The following is a 20,937-nucleotide window of genomic DNA, read 5'->3' on the forward strand; positions in this document are numbered from 1 at the left end:
TGGATTTCATATGCACAATTAGAAAAAAATAGCACTGACTTTTTAGTATTAATCTAGTACTGATGTTTCTGACAATACTGATTTCACAGTATCTCACTTTTATTCACCTTTTTGGGAACACTTGGAATATGACTGAGATACAAGCATCTCTTTGCAGTATAATCAATGACCATCTTCCAGGTGGCACTACGCTGGCACATACTTCTTCTCAAATTGTTTCACTGGTTTCTGTCTTCAGTTGTCGATCAGAAGGATGCCTACTAATGTTTCTTGGTCCCCATTGTTCAAATCTGCATTTAAGAGGACTTGTACTGTAGTTTTAAAAAAGAAGAATTCTTAATGTCAGTTAAATAACAGCAGTAGAGGCAGATGTACAAACAAAAATGGCATTGTGGTTACTGGTTGTTCACCAGTTGGAAAAGCAAAGATTTTTGTATCTTACCCTTTAGCAATCCTTAAGTATTTCTTAAAAGCTACAGGCCAAACAGAACAAAGCTACATTTATGCACAGCTGGCACAGCTGCCCAGAGAAGCTGTGGTGCCCCATTCCTGGAGGTGCTCAAGGACAGGTTGGATGGGGCCCTGGGCAGCCTGAGCTGGTGGGGGGCAGCCCTGACCAGGGCAGGGGATGGGGTGGGTGGGTTTTGAGCTCCCTTGCAATTCAAGTCACTTCATGACTGTAGGATGGTTTCTTCCATGGCATTGGAAGCTTAGGCTTATTAGGCATGCTCTGAGTATATGTAGCATCCCATAGCAGAAAATGTATCAAGAACAACTAGGAACACTTTTATCCACAGGTCTGGCTGAAAGCATTGTCATCTCCTTAAGCGACAAATAATTTAATGCTTAAAGCACGTACAATGGAGAGGACATAGAACTTTGCTTATTGGAGTTTCAACTCCTCATCATCAAATACAATGCTATGACGACCTGTGTCGTTGCTGTGGAAGCAAGTGAAGTAAAATCCTGCTTCTACCTTCCCATGCACTACAGTGGGGTGATCTTATGAAAAATGTAAAACAGAGAAAGTGAAAATGAGCTCTTTAGTCATGGAACTTTTGCCTGCAACAAGAGTGAGCTGTGTCCAAGCTCCACTTACATGAGACTCACTGTCACATCCAAGTGCTCAAGGATTGGGACGGGCTCGGCATCCTTGCTTCTACTGGGAACAATGCAGCCAGTGGGACCAGAGAGGTTATTGTTCCTCTGTACTCAGCCCTGGTGAGGCCACATCTTGAGTGCTGTGTTCAGTTTTGGGCCTTTCACTACAAAAAAAGACATGGAGGCACTGGAGTGTGTCCAGAGAAGGGTAACAGAGCTGTGAGGGGTCTGGAACACAAGTCTGATGGGGAGCAGCTGAGGAAACTGGGGTAGTTCAGTTTGGAGAGTAAGAGGCTCGGGGGAGAGCTTATTGCTCTGTACAACCACCTGAAAGGAGGTTGTGGTGAGGTTAGGGGTCTCCTCTCATGTAGCAGTGATAGCAAATGGCCTCAAGTTATGCCACGGGAGGTTCAGATTAGGTGTTAGGAGAAATGTCTTTTCAGCAGGCGCAGTGATGCAGTGGCACAGGCTGCCCAGGGAGGTGGTGCAGTCACCGTCCCTGGAGGTGTTCAGGAGCCGTGTGGATGTGGCACTGAGGGACGTGGGCAGTGGGCATGGTGGGGGTGGGCTGGTGGTTGGGCTGGGTGATCTTAGAGCTCTTTTCCAGCCCTAGCGAGTCTGCGATTCTACAAAACAACAGCCCTAACTGTTGAACAACGGATTGGTTTCCCTCTCTGTGTGTGGCACAATCCATCTTGAGGTTCCCTGAATTTTCTTTGTCAGTAAGCAGTAGCAGGCACCCTGTCGCAAGAGCCCCTTTTCGCGTGAGCGGCCCCCACGCCCACCCAAACCTTACAACACACCCACACGGCACCGCCTCCATCTTGGCGGCCGGGATAGGCCGCATGCGCAGTCGCTAGAGGTTTCCGGTATGGGTGAGTGCTGCCGGGGGCTGATGGCTGGGACGGCGTGTGCCGTGGGGCCGCTAGCAGCTGTGCTGCTCTGTCTCCTGGTCGTGATGTGCCCGCGGTGCGCAGGTGAGTACGGTGCAGCGCGGCGGCGGCGGGGGGGAGCAGCTGGAGCCGTGCCTGGGGCGAGGTGGGGGCGGCGCGGCCGTGGAGCCCCTCGCTCCGAGACTGTCCGGTTGCCGTCGCCGGGCTTTGGGGCGCTTAGGGGAAGGCGAGGGATGGGGGGCGGTGTTGTGTGCCCGCCTCGTGTCTGCGTGCTGCGAGTCCGTGTGTGGGAAACGGGCTTCGGGATCCCGTTAACTTGCTGCGTAGGCGCCTCGGAGCCTGAAGTGCAAGTAGGGAACCGAGGGAAACGACGCTGCTGGATTTCGGGACGTGATCTCACGAGCAGTAACGTGAGGGAAGACCGAATGCTGCTTTGTGGGGTCTGCACTGTGCCTTTGTGGCAGGGCTGGGGCAGAAAAGCAGCTCTGGGACTTCTTCTCTTCCCCTTTCCAGCTCTTTGGTTTGTGCATTCATTCCAAGTTACAACCCAGGGCTGTCAGCGCCGTGCTGCCTGCAGCTACTTCAATTAACCCACACAGAGTGCAGAAAATAGTTGGCAAGCTATGTGCTGCTTCTGTGTGTGGAAGTGGCTGCTGGGCTGCAGTGTCACCTTGTGCCCTGTCAAAACCAGTAGTTCTTCAGTCAGAAAGCCCTGGTGATAACCCTGCTGCCTTAGAGCATCGTTCTGCCCATGGAGTCAGCAGCAGTCAGGCTGCCTTTGCTGTGTTTGGTTGTGGCTTTCTTTCTGTCTTCCATGCCCACGCGTAGCAGGCCTGGTGCTGAGAGGCTGAGACAGAGTTTCCATGATAGATTCTAACCCACACATGATAAGTAGCAGGCTGTTGCTGAGCTCCTGGCAGTCGTGTAGTAGGACATGTAATTGTTTACTTTCACGCTGTGCTTGCCTTTACAATTCAGGTAGGAGACCAAAAATAATCATTTTTGTTAGAATGTTTCCCTTTTGAGAGGAATGGTGTATCATCTCAACTTTTAGTTTGACAGTTGGTTTAAAAACGGTATTTAAAGATTCACAAGAAGTTTATAAGACAGCTGCTTTTTCTAGGGCTGCAAAACCTAAACTAGTTGATGTGGTGAATCCTTCCACATCTGTATCTGCAAGTCACGGCAGTGCACTGTGAGTCTTGCCTTCTTCAGCAAACTCTGTGTCTTCGTACATGTTACTGCAAGCTAAAAGATATTATTTCTTGTATTCAGATGGACGATTCGTAGCAAATACCAGGGAACTGAAATATGTGGAAAGTTGATGAGTAGATTTTCAGCATCTAAAAGGGATCTGTAAGAAAGAAAGGGGCAACTTCTTTAGCAGGGTCTGCTGAGACAGGACAAGAGGAAATGATTTCAAACTAAAAGAAGGGAGATCTAGATTGGAAGAAATTTTTTACCATAAGATTGGTGAGACAGTGGAAAAGAGGCAGTCAAACCTGAGGCTCATGATAATCTGTTTTTGGGCCTGTTACTAAACCTATTCCTTCTGAATTCACTATCCAACCATCAGAAAGGCTTGTGTTGGAGTTCAGAGTGATTTGCTCCTCATCTGGATTTGGAGAATTGATACCAGAATGGCTTCTGCCATTGGCTGTGAACTTGCTTGTTCAGATAGGCCTCAAAATGCAGCAATTCCTGTGAGGAAGTATTGCTTGGCATCTTTTGTGATAGAATTGAGTCCATTTCCCAAAACATCACATGCTTTCCCATGCCACGTCATGCCAGCCTTTACTGCCTACATCCAACTGACAGTGGAAAAAGACTGTGAGCAAAACTCCTTAATGTATTTAATGCTGTTATATTCTGCTTTTAGATAGGGTAAAAGCATAGCCTGTGGTACAGGGGCTACAAGAAAGTAGGGGACAGACTCTTTATCAGGGCCTGTTGCTATACGACAAGGGAAAATTGTTTCAAAGTAAAAGTGGGGAGGTCTACATTAAATACAAGGAAGAAGTTTTTTACAGTAAGGGTGGTGAGGCAGCGGAACAGGTTGCCCAGAGAGGCGGTGGATGCCCCATCCTTGGGGACACTCAATGTCAGGCTGGACGGGGCTCTGAGCACCTGATGGAGCTGTAGGTGTCCTTGCTTGTTGCAGGGGCGTTGGACCAGATGGCATTTGAAAGGTTCCTTCCAAATCAAACGATTCTGTGATGACCTTTAAAGGGTGTTTTTTGGTTGATTGTTCTCCCTGAGATAGGAATGTAAGTTGAACTGAAGGTCTAGGTAGAGGTGCATTCTTTTTGTTTTTGTCATTGAATCAAGCAAAGAAATCAGAGCCTTTGGGATAAGAATTGCTTTGTACACTGCGTTTCTAGCTAAATCATGAAGCTTCTCTGGGAATTAAGTGATGGGAGTTTACTCCTTGACTCCATGGTTAGTCTGTATTGGAATTTAGGATATTGATTTAGGGAAGCAAACGCAAAACACTGGAAGTAGGGATTATTGTGTGAAAGGATAGGCATGGATCACCTATGCACATCTGTGTTATTGTGAACAGTGTTAAACCAACCTGAAATACTGGGGAAAACTCAAAGTGCTGGGGTGTAGCAGTGCTAATTAGAATGAAACTGTGTGGTCATGTTTTCTGTAAGGCTGGACTCCATTTATAGAACTCAGCTAGAGCACTGTGACTGGTGAGTTACATTGTTCCAAGAGAGTTTGTTTGGAGAGAATGCATAAGACAAGAATAATAATTATTCAGGAAACTAGTAAGTTTGACTTACAGAGGAAAATGAAAGCAGGAGATGGAGTGAGCAGGATAACTGGGGCTTGGAACCTTCAATAAATAGTTATTTAAGCTCACATAAGAAATTTGATTTCCTCTTGAAGGTGTTAGATCGAGTTGTCAGGGTCGTCTCTGAGGATCAGGAGAGCTTTACAAGTAGTAATCTGTTTTTCCAGCCAGGGCGTGGAGGAAGATGCCTAATCACATTCAGGACAGATCTGCAAGTGCTATGGGGTTTTAGTGTTTTGTTTCTGTGTTTCGCATCTATTGAAGCCAAAAGGCCATCTGGTTCAGTGTTGGTCTACAGCAGCAGCTGGCAGTGGAACAGGAAAGAAAACAGCAGCAAATACATTGCGATACCTGCAGCTTAATGGGACAGCAGCTTGTAGCGCTGAGGTTGCGTGTTTGACTCATTTCATAAACCAGGCAAGAGTTGAGCACGTGCAGTCCAAAGGGAGGAAGTCCCACAGACAAAGCGCTCAGTGAAGCGGCAGTTTCATTTGTGCAGAGCAGAGCTGCTTATTTTGATGCTTCTTGGCCTCTGAAAACAGCTCTTAGTGCCTGGTTCCAGCAATTTGTGAGGATTACAAAAGAATCAGTGTCAAGCTGGGGTCAATGTTGTTCCAGCTTGCATGAGGAAGTTCTCAGAGAAAAGAGGCAGTCAAACCTGAGGCTCATGATAATCTGCTTTTGGGCCTGTTACTAAACCTATTCCTTCTGAATTCACTATCCAACCATCAGAAAGGCTTGTGTTGGAGTTCAGAGTGATTTGCTCCTCATCTGGATTTGGAGAATTGATACCAGAATGGCTTCTGCCATTGGCTGTGAACTTGCTTGTTCAGATAGGCCTCAAAATGCAGCAATTCCTGTGAGGAAGTATTGCTTGGCATCTTTTGTGATAGAATTGAGTCCATTTCCCAAAACATCACATGCTTTCCCATGCCACGTCATGCCAGCCTTTACTGCCTACATCCAACTGACAGTGGAAAAAGACTGTGAGCAAAACTCCTTAATGTATTTAATGCTGTTATATTCTGCTTTTAGATAGGGTAAAAGCATAGCCTGTGGTACAGGGGCTACAAGAAAGTAGGGGACAGACTCTTTATCAGGGCCTGTTGTGATACGACAAGGGAGAATTGTTTCAAAGTAAAAGTGAGGAGGTCTACATTAAATACAAGGAAGAAGTTTTTTACAGTAAGGGTGGTGAGGCAGCGGAACAGGTTGCCCAGAGAGGCGGTGGATGCCCCATCCTTGGGGACACTCAATGTCAGGCTGGACGGGGCTCTGAGCACCTGATGGAGCTGTAGGTCTCCCTGCTCATTGCGGGGGATTGGACCAGATGGCCTTTGAAAGGTTCCTTCCAACTTAAACAATTTTATGATTTTATACTGCTTAGATTTATATGAAGGCAACGTGCAGGCATGACCGCCATTGAACAAGCAAATTTTTTGACAAATGTTCCCTTCTTTCCTCTACTTTGATCCCACCAAAAAAAAAACCCTTTTGAAATTTTCATTTCAATGATTAATCTGTAATTTTTATTTCACAAAGCTTCCTGATTTAAGTTTGAACACTTTAATCCATATCTAATATTGCCTTCTGTTGGCTGTCTCCCTAACAGAAGTTAGTTCTCCTCTCGTGGACCGCTCTTTCCCTTGACATTTTGATCATTCTTATATGTGTCCTCAGATTTAACCCTTGCCCTCCATATATCATTTTATGTGCTGTTCCTTGGGTAAAAGAAAACATAGGACTTAAGTGAGGTAGAAGACCTGCTGTGTGAGGAAATCTCACTGAATGGGATTTATATTCAAGGCCATGCATTGATTTTGTGGCAGTAATGTGTGGCACAAAGTCTGACGCGCTGTCTGTTCCACAGCTGTGAAATGAGAGCATTAGGTCAGTCCCGAGTGGTTTGCAGCTGAGCTCCAGATGTTGGATCCAACCAATAAAATATGGCACGAAAGCATTCAGATTGCTTGTAATCACCCGTAGCAGTGAACTTCATGTGATGAATGTTACAACTGTGCTTTTGAAAGGGAGATAGGGGGGATAATTATTGCACTGTCACTCTTTTTAACAAAAGTACTTTCTCATACTATGTCAAAATTACTTATCCCAATCCTTATATAGCTTGATATTGTCTTTTTATAGGCCAGACTAATCTGAAGAGTCCTCAGGATATTCAGGTTTATGCTGTAGATTCAAATTTCACCCTAAGATGGAACTACACTGGGGATGGTACCAATGTGACGTTTTCAGCACAATACCAATGGTAAGTAGTAGCTTCATTCTGAGCCACGAGAATCAGACTTGGAGTTCTACAGCAGAGCAAATTGGTTTACTGATTGATTTATGTTTCTTGATGTTGCCACGTAAAATTTCTAGGAAGATATTTCTTGATGTAGAATCCAAGAGTTGTCCTTCACATTTCTAGTTTACATGTAAAATTAGATTGTTACTGATGGGGATGTGTTATAAACACAGAGCACGCTTAGTAGTAATTCTCAATACTGGGCAATAAAGTGGTACATTTGGAAATGTAGTTTTCAAATGTATTGATTCTTCTCTGGGTTTTTTTGGGGTTCTTTCCTTTTTTTTGACCTAGGTTGTGTCAACACACACAAACTAAATTTGAGAGAGGAAATAATTCTGGATTTTGACAGTTCTTTGTTGATTCTCTCAAACACTGTGTTCACACGCTGAATAAACCTAGTGGTTAGCTATCAGTCTACAAAGTCTGATACTCTTGGGTAAAAAGGTTAAACTGATAAAGTGGTAGATTAAAGTAATGAATTAAATGGTGGTATCAACTTGTGGCTGACAAAATAGGTATCACCAGCACCAGTGTAATTGGTGCTAAATGCTAGGCAAACTGATACTTCCTAGCGTTTAGAAGAAAGTGAAGAAAACTGAGGATTTAGATTGCTTTGATTTTTATTTTATTTTATCCTCTTCTCGCAGGTTTGATGATCATCAGACAGATAAACCAGAATGGAGGGAATTACCTGGTTGTCAGAAAGTCAGTCACAGGGAATGTGACTTTTCTTCAGCAATAATTGCAGATTATGATGTGCATCACGTGCGCATAAGGGCTGAAAGAAGGGAAGACAAGTCTCCATGGTCTAGCATTTTTGAAATGATTCCATATGAAATAGGTATGAGCTCCTTACATATTGCAACATATCTAGTTAAATGTCCTTCTGCACTTTATTGTGGCTTATATGTGGTTTCTTCTGCTTACAACATCATAAATTAGTGACTTTCTCAACCTTAAAGTAATGTAAGGTACTTACAGGTAATTTCTGGAAAGGGAAAAATATTGATAGTGGTGCTGTTCTTCTGAGGGATCTTACTATCTCTCTGTCTTTCAAGATTCCAGAAAACCACCCTGAAATGGGCTTTCCTGGAGGTCTTTTACTGACTTCTTGGCTTTTCATTATAGGATAGTGAAGGAAGGCTACTGTGCAGTACTACTGGATTGATTTGTTTGAGCTAAGTTTTTTCCTTTACTTATTTTAAAATACAATCCAGCTTTTTCATTCCTTTACAGAAAATGTTCATTTGTAATACTGCATTTTAATTTCAGAGAACATTGTCATATATTTTAGGTTAGATTTCCATGAGTCATTACCTGAGAAGAACTAAAACTAAGTTCTTATGGGCAATTTCCTGTAGTTTTGTTACAGCCCTGAAAGAGTTGAAAGTAAGATATTAAATCACAGTAGCTGTGTATTATTAATGTAACTTAAATGTTGGTTTGTTTTCCTTTAAACATTCATCATGCTCGACTTTCTCATATTTGCAGCTCAGATTGGTCCCCCTGAAATAGCGTTGCAGTCCATAAATGGAGCCATTAAAATTAAGGTTACTCCTCCAGAAGCAAATCAGGTCCGAAAAATGTGGCTAAATCCTCTGGTTTTTAGATACAATGTAGTTATCTGGAAAAATTCATCCAATATAGAAGAGGTATGATTATATTCTGATTTTTTTTGTTTACCATAACTGCTGGACCTTTGCCTTAATTGTTGAATGCTCTAAAATTGAATTGTTTAAATATGTAGCTGGTTTAGTTACACAACAGCGGTGTAACTGTTGCAACGTGGCTGAGTTGTTAATGTTTTTAATTTGTTTGTTTGTATTCCTAGAAGTCTGTATTAGATATTTTGTGAGAATTGCTGTATTTCTCTTAAATCCCAGAGCCAGTGAGGGGTGAAGTGAAACCATCTCACATGAGCTGAAGCAGGATCCACTGTCAGCCAGCAGGAACAGGGAAAGGAAAGAAAGTTCAAGGCAGTGGGAAGAAACACTTGCAGTAGGATAAAGATAGGGAAGAGTAAGGGCTAGATAAGAGGCTAATTTGATCTTCTGGAGTTCTTATAAGTACAAGCTGTGTGTCTGACACGTTGGGTCAGCCAGGTAGGGAGAGGAGGAAGTGTTTGTTCAATGAACTGAGGAATTCAAGTGCAGTAAGTTATGTTTCATCCAGAGCTGTTCTGCATTCCTGAAACTGGAAATCTAGTTTCATGTGTAAAGGAGCAAAGTTAGAAACTTCCTTTCAGCGCTGAATCAGCTACATGTATCGTCCTTTGTTCTCTACTTTAGCACTGCCTAGGGAAAGCTGGGGAGGGACTTCTTGTAAGGGCATGTAACGACAGGACAAGGGGAAATGGCTTTAAACTGGAAGAGGGTACATTGAGACTACATATTAGGAAGAAATTCTTTACTGTGAGGGTGATGGGACACTGGAACAGACATTGTTTGCCCAGAGACATTGTGGATTCTCCCTCCCTGGAGACATTCAAGGCCAGGGTGGATGGGGCTTTGAGCAACCTGGTCCAGAGGGAGGTATGCCTGCCTACAGTAGAAGGTTGGAACTAGGTGATCCTGAAGGTCCCTTCCATCCCAAACCATTCTGTGCTTCTGTGATATTGTACAAATAGACTGAAACCTGGCGGGTGGAAAGGATACTTAAAAATCAGCTCATCTGGAAGAGCAGTTATCTTCATATACTATTCACAATTTTCTCTTACAGGCCAGAAATCAAAAGGTTTTACCTATGGATGTAATAGATGGTCTTGCTCCAGAGACTACCTATTGTTTGAAAGTTCAAGTAATTGTTCCTGTGGAATATCGAGAAGGCCTGTTCAGTCCAATTCATTGCATAAAAACCACCCGTAAAGGTAAAGTATGAAGTCATCGTGCTTCAAACAAGTTCCTACTTACTTTGGTATAGCAGCAATCATCACGTTATTTAGAATTTTCTATTTGAAATCAATATAAAATGTTACCTATTGATATTAGAAGTTTTTATAGTACACAGAGGTTTTCACTTAGAGGCAAATTCTGTCCAGTGATTTGGATTGTGAACACTACTTTCTCTGTACTAGAAAACTGATTTTTTTTTTTTTTTTGGATTTGTGACTTTGAATCAAGAGGAAAGGGAAGCGTGTGTTGACAAAATAAAATACTTTTCTGTATTAGGTAATAAAAGAATGCATATGAAGTGGAGCCAGGCTTAGAAAAATGTCTTTTATGCAAGCCTTTTGAACTTTATTCTTGCAGATTCTGAAGAATTGCTGTGTGCAGCTTGCTTGCAATTAATAACTTGCTTTGCATGTCTACATTTAAATTCTTTTGTTTGCTGTTCAAGCGTCTTTAAGTATTTTCCTAAATATTTGTTTCAGGAGAAATTACAGTGTGGGAATGTAGAAAATTAAACTCTAGATTGAGTGGATGGTACATCAGAACTGCTTTGTATTTGTTTGTGTATATTTTACATAGTTTTTTAGGCAAGTCACTGCTGGACTAGTTTATTTCTACAAATCTCCATGCATCTCTCCTTAATTTTAACTGTAATGAATTTAATTAATATTTTTATTGTTAAAGGCTTACATTCTGTTGTTACACAACATATCAATTTGTCATCTTTATAATTCAAACATAACTTTGATTATTTTTTTTAACTGTTCTGTAAAGTTCCTGAATGTGTACCATGACCATTTGTGTGAGGAATGCTCGCTCAGTGAGAAGTTGCTGTATGTATTATAAAGCTTATTACTACCCAGTAACTTCTACTTCTTATTTTGAGCAGTGGATGACCTTCTTTGTCCAACGAATGTGAGAGTTTTTGCTTTGAACATGCAATTCTATCTGCTTTGGAATAATCACTATAAAGAACATGTGAACTATACCGTACAGTATCTCACGTGAGTTAAGCAATTTCCATCTCTCTGTATAAACCTGTAGTGTAGTTCTAAATGTCATATACTGTCTTTTACAAACGCTTGCTAGAAGTTACATACTTTGTAAATGTGTTTTAACACATTCTGTGAAACACTGAATTCATCTAGTGGCTTTTTAAAGGATTGCATACAACGTATTGTAGAAATTCTGAATGCTAGACTTGTCTTAGGAGTGCTGAATACTTGATGGAATTTACTTCTCTATATGTTCTAAGTAGCATTTCTTCTAAGATATGAAGCTTGCATTTCCTTGTACCTTTTTAAATGCGAAGGAATTAGATGACTAGAAGTCATGAGCAAAATGGTGTTGTTCAAGGCTTCAACTATCAACATATTTGATTACTTCTGGTCAGTTTCCAGCATTTGGAAAAGAAAAATGTCATGTCTATATGCATGCACCTTAATGTCCAGTCGTATGTGGAACAAATACTGTGACTGGCATCAAAATGACGAGAGAGAGCTCATACAGAGCAGCATTCTTTTGGAATTCCTTTGACGTGACATAAAAATAACTTCATAGAACATGTTGAAAAATCTGAATTTGATTTGTAAAAATGTTAACAACAGGAATGTAATTTTTCTAGTGAGGATTGAGTAAGGCACTCGTTTATACTTCCTGACTTAATTGACTTCATTGTTTCACTTATAAATAGAAGAACTAGTTTTCTTGTTTGTTTGTTTTTTAAAATTTGTGGACCCAACGTCATAAAAAGACATTGAAATATCTCTTGCAGTGGGTTCCTAAAGGACCTTTATGATGATTACTCCTCAAGGTGGCAGAAGGTATCGGGGTGTGAAAACATCACTGACATGAAATGCAATTTGTCATCTGTCATCAAACCTACTTCGGGATTTCATTACTTTCGTGTGCACGCCATGAATGAATATAATAAATCATGTTTGTCTAAAGATGTAAAAGTAGATCCTCTGGTAACAAGTAAGGAGATATTCTTTCTTAATTTTTTTCATTTCTCAGCCAACTTGTATTTGATGCTACATGAGATGCTCTGAATGTGATGCCTCCTATTTAATTCCATGGAAACTACCACAGATAAAAAGATGAGAGTAACACAGTTTTGATAGAGCAAATTCTCAGCTACAAAACAATATTTTTCAACATAGTCATCAGTATGCTTCCATCACTGATAAACAAGAGCCTGCATGCTTTGTTTATAAACATCTGCAGCAGTGGAGGTGGCTAATGTGACCTGCTGTTTCACAGCTGCTATGATGGTATTATTGCTAGGAAAATGTTGACCACACGGCCCATCCTTCATTGGCACAAAGAGATCAGGTTGTCCAGGGTCTTATCCAGCCTTACCTTGAAAATCTCCAGGGACAGGGCATCAACCGCTTCACTGGGCAGGCAACCTATTCCTGTGCCTCACCATCCTCACTGTAAAAGATTTTTTTCTTTATATCTAACCTAAATGTACTCTCTTTGAGCTTGAAGCCATTTCCCCTTGTTCTGTCACTACAGACCATGCTAAAGACACTAACCCCTTCTTTCCTGCAGCTCCCCTTTAGATACTGATGATGGATGAGCTGAGACATACTTCATGCTTTGTAGTCTGACAGCTGTGCATGGCTGTCCATGGCTTGTCTTTCATGTCTCTTATGACTGCTAAAATGCACCACCCACTGCTTCACTGTACTCACATCCACTTTTTGGTTTCCCTTCAGCAAGTGTCGGTGAATATCAGTGGGTACCATTTTTTTCCATGTAGAGGAATTCAGTGACACACCTTTGCTTCATACACACTTCCATGTCAAACATCATTGTGTCAAACTGCCCCTCCACTGCTGTCTGTCACACGACAACAACATGTAATGGGATATTGGTGGGAAGGTTCAGCCTCTACTGCCGTACCACCAGCATCCACCTCTGTTGTCATGGCTCAACATAATAAAATAGGAGGCAGTACTTTTGGAGTTGCCCTTATGCGTACAGATACGTGCAGATACATACAGGTAAAGCTACTAGTCAAGTCAGGGTTTTAAATACACATTTTTTAAAATTTTCATAGATTTAAATGGCTGTGTTTTATTCAGTATTGTTATTTCTATTCTGTCAGTCTTATTTTTAACCTTTTTTTTTTTTTTTAATGTCTGAAGATGAATTTGGCCCTCCGGATATAAAGGTGGACATCAGTGATGTTTTGCTCCATATCAAGATTACTCCTCCAGGAGGACCTGAGAGTGAAATCATGAGTGACCTTTACGATTTTTCTTACCAGGTTCTGTATTGGAAGAATTCATCAGATAATGAGGTATGAAGCCATCAAGTGCTTAAAATAGTATGTGCAATTTGCTATGATATGAATACTCCATTTAAGTTCTCAAGAAGCTTATTTTTCAGAAGAGGCACCTACGTGGTGTGCCAGTCATGGTACCTGTTTGCCTGTTTTTGTGAAAGATTCTTTTAAAAAGTCTAGCATTGCAACTTGAAGAGATTTTGATCTTTTTTCATTCGTGTGGCCATGTAATGATTTTGTAGAGCTATGCTCTGAGTTTCATAAAGCTGCCAAACAGCCTGCTTTGAACAGAGGTTTCTTGTCCTAATGTAGATTCCTGCCTCTTAAATGCTTATTTCTGTATTTGCAGTTTTATACCTACGTGTATAATACAGTAATGAAGCCTTGAATGTTTCCAGTTCATGTTTTAATACATCTCTCTATAGTCTTTAAATGTTCTTAGAGCAAAGTATTTTTATCATAATTGGTAAATGTGTGTGTATAAACTTGTGGGACTAGGAAAGCAGTAACCGGAAGGAGTTTAATTTTGCAGACTACATCAGTTTTGATTGCAAAATTTTGGTATGGTGAAAATGGTATGTTCTTGACAATAAATGTTTTCTGAATCAGCTTGCTTTAGAGTTATATGGTTCTTCTGTTTTATTCAATCTAAGTGCAGAATGGTATCCAGCTACTTACAGAATTACTTCTTCAGCAGAGTCCGAAACTCTTGATTGGTTGAGTGATTCTTGTAATATGTACGTGCACTTTACTTTGCTCTTTTTCAGGAGGAAGTAAAAATGAAAGAAACAAAACAGACAATAGCGACAGTCTCTGATCTGACACCCTCGACTCTGTACTGTGTGAAAGTACAAGCATTCTCACAAGCTTACAACAAAAGCAGTGATTTCAGCAAAGAGGAATGCGTCGGGACACCTGGAGGTAGGATGAACTTTGGACTTGTTACACCTATGGAATTGAAACTGTTAACACTTCACAGGCCTTTGCAGTCCTCACTAGTTAGGAAGTATTTGCAGCATGACATAACAGCCTTACCAAGTCAGCACCCATTTGGGCAGAGGTCTGTCCCTGCTGCTGTGTTCTGTCCTGTTGCTGTACTGATACGTTACTTCTGTTCTGACCTCAACAAAACTGCATTGTGGTTATTCCAAAGTACATCTGAGTTTAGAAATTGTCTCAGAATAGTCACTGTAATGATTATGGATTAAACTAAATTCCAGCTTGTTAATAGCACACCCTAATGTGCATTACTTCCTAAATATGGTTATGTGGGTGCAGGGAATCTCTAGGTTTTAAGAATATTTTATTCTTGAGTTGTCTTAATTATTTTGTGAATTAAGTAAATTAAAAACAAAATCCTACTCTCAAGTGTGAGGGGGACACATTAGGGGACAAATGACAGATGAAGACACTCAGACCTTTTACTAACTCGTTTGCACATTCTGTGCAAAATGAAAGTAGCTGTGAGGATGGGTTGTATTCAGTCAACATCAGGGTATGTTAAACTGCTGAATTTAATTTGGCTGGTTTTCTTTTAGTAAGAGCTTTTAGCACTAGAAAAAAAATAAAGAACTATCCAACTGATATAAGATATAAGACTGATATAAGACTAAGAAAATTTAATAATCATATTATTATTTTCTCACATAATAAACTTCTGTGACTTACTGATTTATATTGTCCTCACTTCCTGTCTTTATTAAGCCTAAAAATAATTAAATGTTACTTTCTTTTAGTTTCATAAAATAAATTCTTTAATTATTTGACTGGTTAAAGATTAAATTTCCCCATATTGCCCAATTGTACTTAAACTGCTTAAGACCAAGAAGTACATTCCAGCCTCCATATTGGGGGTCACACAGATCATGCCATGTGCTTCCCAGATGTTCTTATATCTCAGTGTGGAATGTTTTTGTTCTTTGATCACTTATACTAACTGGAAATAGAGATTAAAAAGACCTGATTGTCTCCTCTAAGTTATTTGTAAAGTGTTTCCTGTTATTATCGTGTGTTCAATCTCCCTTCAGTTGGATTGTCTGATGGAGCCAGAGAATACGTTGCAAAGTAGAATAGAGGAGTAGAATAGAAGGAAGCTTGCAGAACTCTTGAACTTCATCACTGAACAATCTATGACTATTCAGCTGAAAGGTTTATTTGATGACAATATTTTGCTATCAAAAGCTGGGTTCTGCTTTCTATATCTCTACCACAAGGTTCAAAATTTAAGTCTTAGAACTGAGCCTTGCCTGTCAGAAGCCTTTCTATGGTTCTTGAGTTGAAACAGGAATACGGGACCATGTTTGAGCACTGAAGTGAAATTTATCTTATTTTCTATACTTCCATAGGTTTCTAAGAAGTAAGAACTGTAAGAAGTTGAGCTGGTGTCTAGATTATCAGTATAGGAAATAGTTGGAATATGCTTGGGATTGGTTTATTCCTAGATACTTGTCTGAAAGAAATAAATAAGTTGCTTGCTAGATCTTTTTTCTCCCTACTGACTGGGCCATAGTCATCTGAATCTTAGAATTGGAGTTCCTTTCCTGTCAAAGAAACTTTTTTGTGCTCCTAGAGTCTTTCAAGTCTGGCCGGTCTAATCATTTCCTGGCTGAAAAGCCAGCAGCCAACTTCACTGTTTTAATTGTCCATTCTCCTTCCATGGAAATTTCCATAATGTGGAAATGTTTGCTCCCATATTTCCATTAGTTTCATATTATGTTGTCTGGGGCTAAAGCCAGCAGGGTAACAGATTTGTGTACATCAGGTTCTTCATGTGGTTGTCTGAGGGCAGCCTTTCTGTCCTGCTGTCAGGTAGTAAGGGAATCACTGGATCGTGGTTCTGATCCTGTATGCAGATTCCTGTGTTCTCATCTTTGATAAATCTCTTGTGCTGTGATTTTAATGAAATTACTTAAGGTATAAAGATGACATCATTTTTATAATGATCATCGTGCCTGGCTATAGTGATGTAGGATTGTGAAATTCTATGATAAGCACTGTATCAGATTTGGAGAACATCTGTTTTAATCTTGGTAGTTCATGAATACCTAGACTAAATGTTTGGTTTATTGTTTTTTTTTTTTCCTTCTTTAGGTAAAAGCTTACCTCTGATTGTTTTAGTAACATTTGTAGTTGCGCTGATTGTTGTCTTGATTGTGGCATCGCTTGTTATTTTTTTCCTGTATCAAGCCTACAATAAAATCAAGTACATGTTCTTTCCTTCATGCCAGACTCCTCTGAACATAAAGGTAAGATGAGATTTATTTTTCTTATTCATTAAGCAGAAAAATGAGCAGAAAATGTGATGGAAAAATGCCCAAGGGAAAAATTGGGTAGTATCATTTTCTAGAATTCTGCATAACACAGAATGGGCGCTGTGTCTTACTCACATCCTTTCATTTCAAGTCCCAAAAAGGGTGATAGTGCAGTTTCCGAGCTCTGCTTGGCATAGTACTTAATAGTGATCCCATTCTAGAGTAAACAGAGACACATGTAAATGTGGATACATTTTGGAATGTGGGTGTATCATAGAATCATGATTCTGTATTTTGAAGCATATCTACTCCTCACGCAGCTTTCTTCAGTGTTTCCCAGACTACTGACTTGAGCAGTGTGTGGCCTTCCTAACGTGTCTACTTCTCCTTAGGGCTCTTATGATATGTAATGTGCAGAGCTTTCTGAATACAGCTATAATTTAAGCCTACTCTCTAGTTTTCAAGGGCTAATCTGAACTTAATTCGTAAGGCAGCATTTTAGCTCTTTTGTTCAGTAGAATACTGATAACGTAATTAAAGCTGTGTGTATTTATTTGATATAAAAACCATTTCAGATAATAGATTTGAAGCACATGGAACAGACAGTGGCACTCTTCTTGAGAGCTATGTAAGGCTTGGTGTCATGCTGCAGCAGCTTGCTTCATTCATTCCTTTTATTTCTTGAGTGGTCTCAAGGCTATAATCAATGAAGTATTGTGGTTATATACATGACTGACAGCTGCAAACATAGCAGGAGAGGTTGCTAGAACAATGTATAAATGCAGCTAAACTTTGTCATGACTTTTCATTCCTGAACTTAAGAGAGCAGGTTGCATGTTTTAGGTAGAAAAATTTGTGACTATTGGATACAATGTAGTGGAGTTATATGGTTGTGTTAAGTGGGGTTATTTTTTAGGTTATATGTGAATGTTCATCTTTCTTTGTGCTTCTGTTTTTGCAGGGTTTTGGAGGACAGGTCTTTAGCAGTCCATATGCGCCTGCTGCAGAAGAACCAGTAGAAATTTGTTACATAATTGAAAGTAGCATCACAGAAGAAGTAAATAAAATTGACTTTAAAGACAACAGACATTTCAAACAAAGCAGTCGAGATTCAGGGAATTACTCTTACGATGATATCTCACAGAGCAAAGGATCAGAAGAAACACTAGGAAAGGACATACTATAACTTCTATGAAAATAAAATTCAAAGATGGGACTTGCAGTATAATAAACACTTGGACTTTTTATAATTATGAAAGTCTTCGGCCTAATAAAGACTGTATGACTTTGGGATCCTTGTTCCGAAGTTTCCAAATCTGCACTTTGTAACTGGCAAATTACCTACCTTCTCTGCTGCCAGCTGACTGCAGTTAAAGCACACTGGAGTTCTGGTAGCTTACCCCATTTTGACTGAATAGTCATCTGATGATAAAAGGAATACTATCCAAATACAGAGAAGAGATCTGTATGCTTTGTATACTTGAACTTGATAACCTTGGTGAAAGCCTACTGTGTTGCACAAGAAGGATTTCTCTCTTACAGGTTTATTTTGAGTGCCAGCGTGTACTTTGACAGAGTCCTTAGATTATCTTTATGCAGGCAAAAGAAAGTTGATGCCAGGTACCATTTCAAGTACTTCTCTGGCATCTTCCAGCCCCCTTGAAGACAGTGTTTTTTGAGTCAGTAGGTCCAGAGCAAAGTATGCTCTGGAAAGTATCCAGAGCAAAGAAGACAACAGCCTCAATGAGGCAACTCCTCCGAGCATCCCTTTAAAATTCCTTATAGTCGTGGCTGCCAGGTGCTCCCAGTGCCCAATTCCATGTGTGAAGCTGTGTATCAGGATGCTCTTCTCCCACAGCTCTGGGTAACATGGGCAAGTTCCAAGCGGGGAGAAGGCACTGCACTGTGGAAAATAAAGGTCACAGTGGAAGCACTTTGTAAATAAAGGTATGGTCAAATTGCATTGTGCTGCATTTAGGATGGCAGCCAATGAATACATAAAGTAGCCAAATAATACTTTGAAAAATACTTCAACAATTACCTTGATGATAAGGCATATTAAGATGAATATCCTGTTCTTTTTTTTTTTTTCCTCTTTCATGGCTACACAACCAGAAGAACTCTTGTAACTGAATGGGATTTGCGAATGTGAAACTTTATTCTGTATGTAGAAATATCCAAGTTGTATTTAGAAAATGCCTTCTAACAGCATGGTAAGGATACTGTCCTTCAAAGCTTTTCCAACTCAGTATTTTCTTGCCAACAGCCAGTTTTTTGTACAAATTGTAAAGATGCTGCAGTTATGTTTGTTTGCATATCACTTTCTTCTTTCAAAGTATTTTTATTTTTTATAGATTATTTTTTACAACAGAAATGACTTAGAATAAACTAGGTTTGAGTTACAAGTGGGCCATTGTGTATTACAGCAAGCAACTGCTGGTGTTTTTCTATTATTTTTTTTATTTCAAAAATGTGTTCTAATTTTATAAATGTCATGTTCCGGTGTTCATTGAAGAACTTAATAAATTTTGCACATTTACTTCTTTAGCCCTTTCTTGATTCTGTCTATTTCCAAAATGGCAGCACTGATGCTATAGCACATTGGAAATCCCCATGATTCTCTCGTATTGTCCTTCCAGAAAAACACTGTGTGAAGAATATCACATAAAAACGTAATTAGAGCTTACGTGGGAATATGCATGGTTTAGGCAGTTCAGAGTGGAAGTACCAAGTACACTGTCTGAGTCAGAGCTTAAACTGACAAATGGGAATGTCAGCATCTCACCCTTAGTGCTAAGAAGCTCCACTCTGTGAATGGCTGTAGCAGATGAAAGACAGTATCAAGTTGGTTCTTTGTGCGGTCTGTTCAAAGTAATTTTGCTTCAAAGTCAAATTTGCTTTTCTACTGTGAGAATGCAACTTGTTTATGCAACTGCTCCTCATAGCGCTTTATGTTCTGATGGGCCTTCTTGGATATTTTTTTTCCCTCAACAAGTTCAGACTGCTATTCTTAATTGTGACCAACTTCCACAGTAGGGCTTGGGGATGTATTTTCATTTTGGGATTTTTCAAAAGTAAAGATATTCTAAACATTTTTCTGAGGTAAGGTTGGGAGGGGCATTATTTGTTTTCTGGGTTTTTTTGTGATTTTTTTTTTTTTTCCTGTCCATCTAGGGAAAAGGATTCCTCTGGTATTTCAGCAGCTGACTGCAGAATGTTGTTTTGATAACTGTGAGCTATTTCCAGTGAAGTTATTGTTTGCCTCCCCAGGTTTTGGTGCTTTGGAAAACAGCAATTTCATAGGAGGGAATATTGCTGTTAGACCTCAATCGATAGCAAAGACTACAGCAAATGTTAATCAGAATGGGCAGAATTCCTAATTTGCATGTAATCCACCTTTTTTTTTTTTGTAAGAATACAGAAGAACTGTAATGAATACATACATTTATGCGGATATGTGCATCCGTACACACATTTATAAATAAAGTGTACTTCTAAGATGAATCAGTTCTTTTTAATGTCTCCTGAAGCAGTAAAAACAAAACCTTATCATGGAACTGCTCATTCTGCTTATATATTATCTAATAAACAGGAAAAATTAAGTTCTCACATATCTGATGCATTCCCATTCTTCTTGTTTCAGGTGTATCCAGAATTATTGGAAAATAAGTTGGAACTTCTGCAGCTTAGCTTCTAAGATGAGTTGATCACAAATGCATAGAGGAACTGTGTTCAAATGGTTTTCTGTTTGTTTTTATTTCCAGTTCCCAAAGTCTTTCTAAAGAATAAGACACTTTCAGTGTTTGTCCTCTTTCCTTGTTGAAAATATTTCCAAGAGAAAATTAGTATTAACTCTTTACTCTGGAAGAAATCTGAAGAGGAACTACGTTTGACCATTTTCACTGGAATTATTCAGTGGGATTGGATACAGCCCTGTTAATAGCCAAATTCATTATGTAGACTGTAGAGAAGGATTTGTCAGTACTGACATATGTAAGCAAGTTCAGCAAAAACAATGGGATTTGAGACCTTACTCGATGAAATATTATTGGAATATGTTGGAATGTGGTCTCCTCTACTTGGAAGATAATTTGGAATGAGGATAGCGCAGCAGAAGGTTCCTCTCATGGGGTTTTTAGTTGGAAGGAAACAAGCATCTGGTAACCATTTTTGCATGCTGGGTCACGTACGCCATGACTTTCCCATGGCTTCTGCTTCTGGAATGGATTTTGGTTTTAGGGTTTTCTTAAATCTCAGAATCAAACGCTTGATGTTGTAAGCTAAAAATATAGTTGGTAGGCAATCTCTTTAGTGGTATCTTTGGATTTAGAAGGGAAAGGTGTGAGGAGCAGCTGAGGCCCTCAGCGTGCTCAGCCCAGAGCAGAGGAGCTGAGGGGAGGC

At 40.0% G+C, this 20,937-nt stretch overlaps 1 protein-coding gene across 1 annotated transcript; it reads left to right on the forward strand.

The window, feature by feature from the left end:
• Positions 1-1,381: 1,381 nt before the first annotated feature.
• On the forward strand, positions 1,382-19,075 carry IFNAR1 (interferon alpha and beta receptor subunit 1). Its single transcript, XM_031612523.2, has 11 exons — positions 1,382-2,078; positions 6,940-7,060; positions 7,750-7,943; positions 8,594-8,754; positions 9,821-9,968; positions 10,880-10,994; positions 11,765-11,967; positions 13,146-13,300; positions 14,053-14,206; positions 16,376-16,530; positions 17,498-19,075. The coding sequence occupies exons 1-11, from the start codon at positions 1,973-1,975 to the stop codon at positions 17,720-17,722; spliced, it is 1,737 nt and encodes a 578-aa protein (XP_031468383.2). The 5' UTR covers positions 1,382-1,972; the 3' UTR covers positions 17,723-19,075.
• The last annotated feature ends 1,862 nt before the right edge of the window (positions 19,076-20,937 follow it).

The sequence above is a fragment of the Phasianus colchicus genome, chromosome 1 (assembly GCF_987193195.1).
Source record: "Phasianus colchicus chromosome 1, bPhaCol1.hap1.1, whole genome shotgun sequence".
NCBI lineage: Eukaryota > Metazoa > Chordata > Aves > Galliformes > Phasianidae > Phasianus > Phasianus colchicus.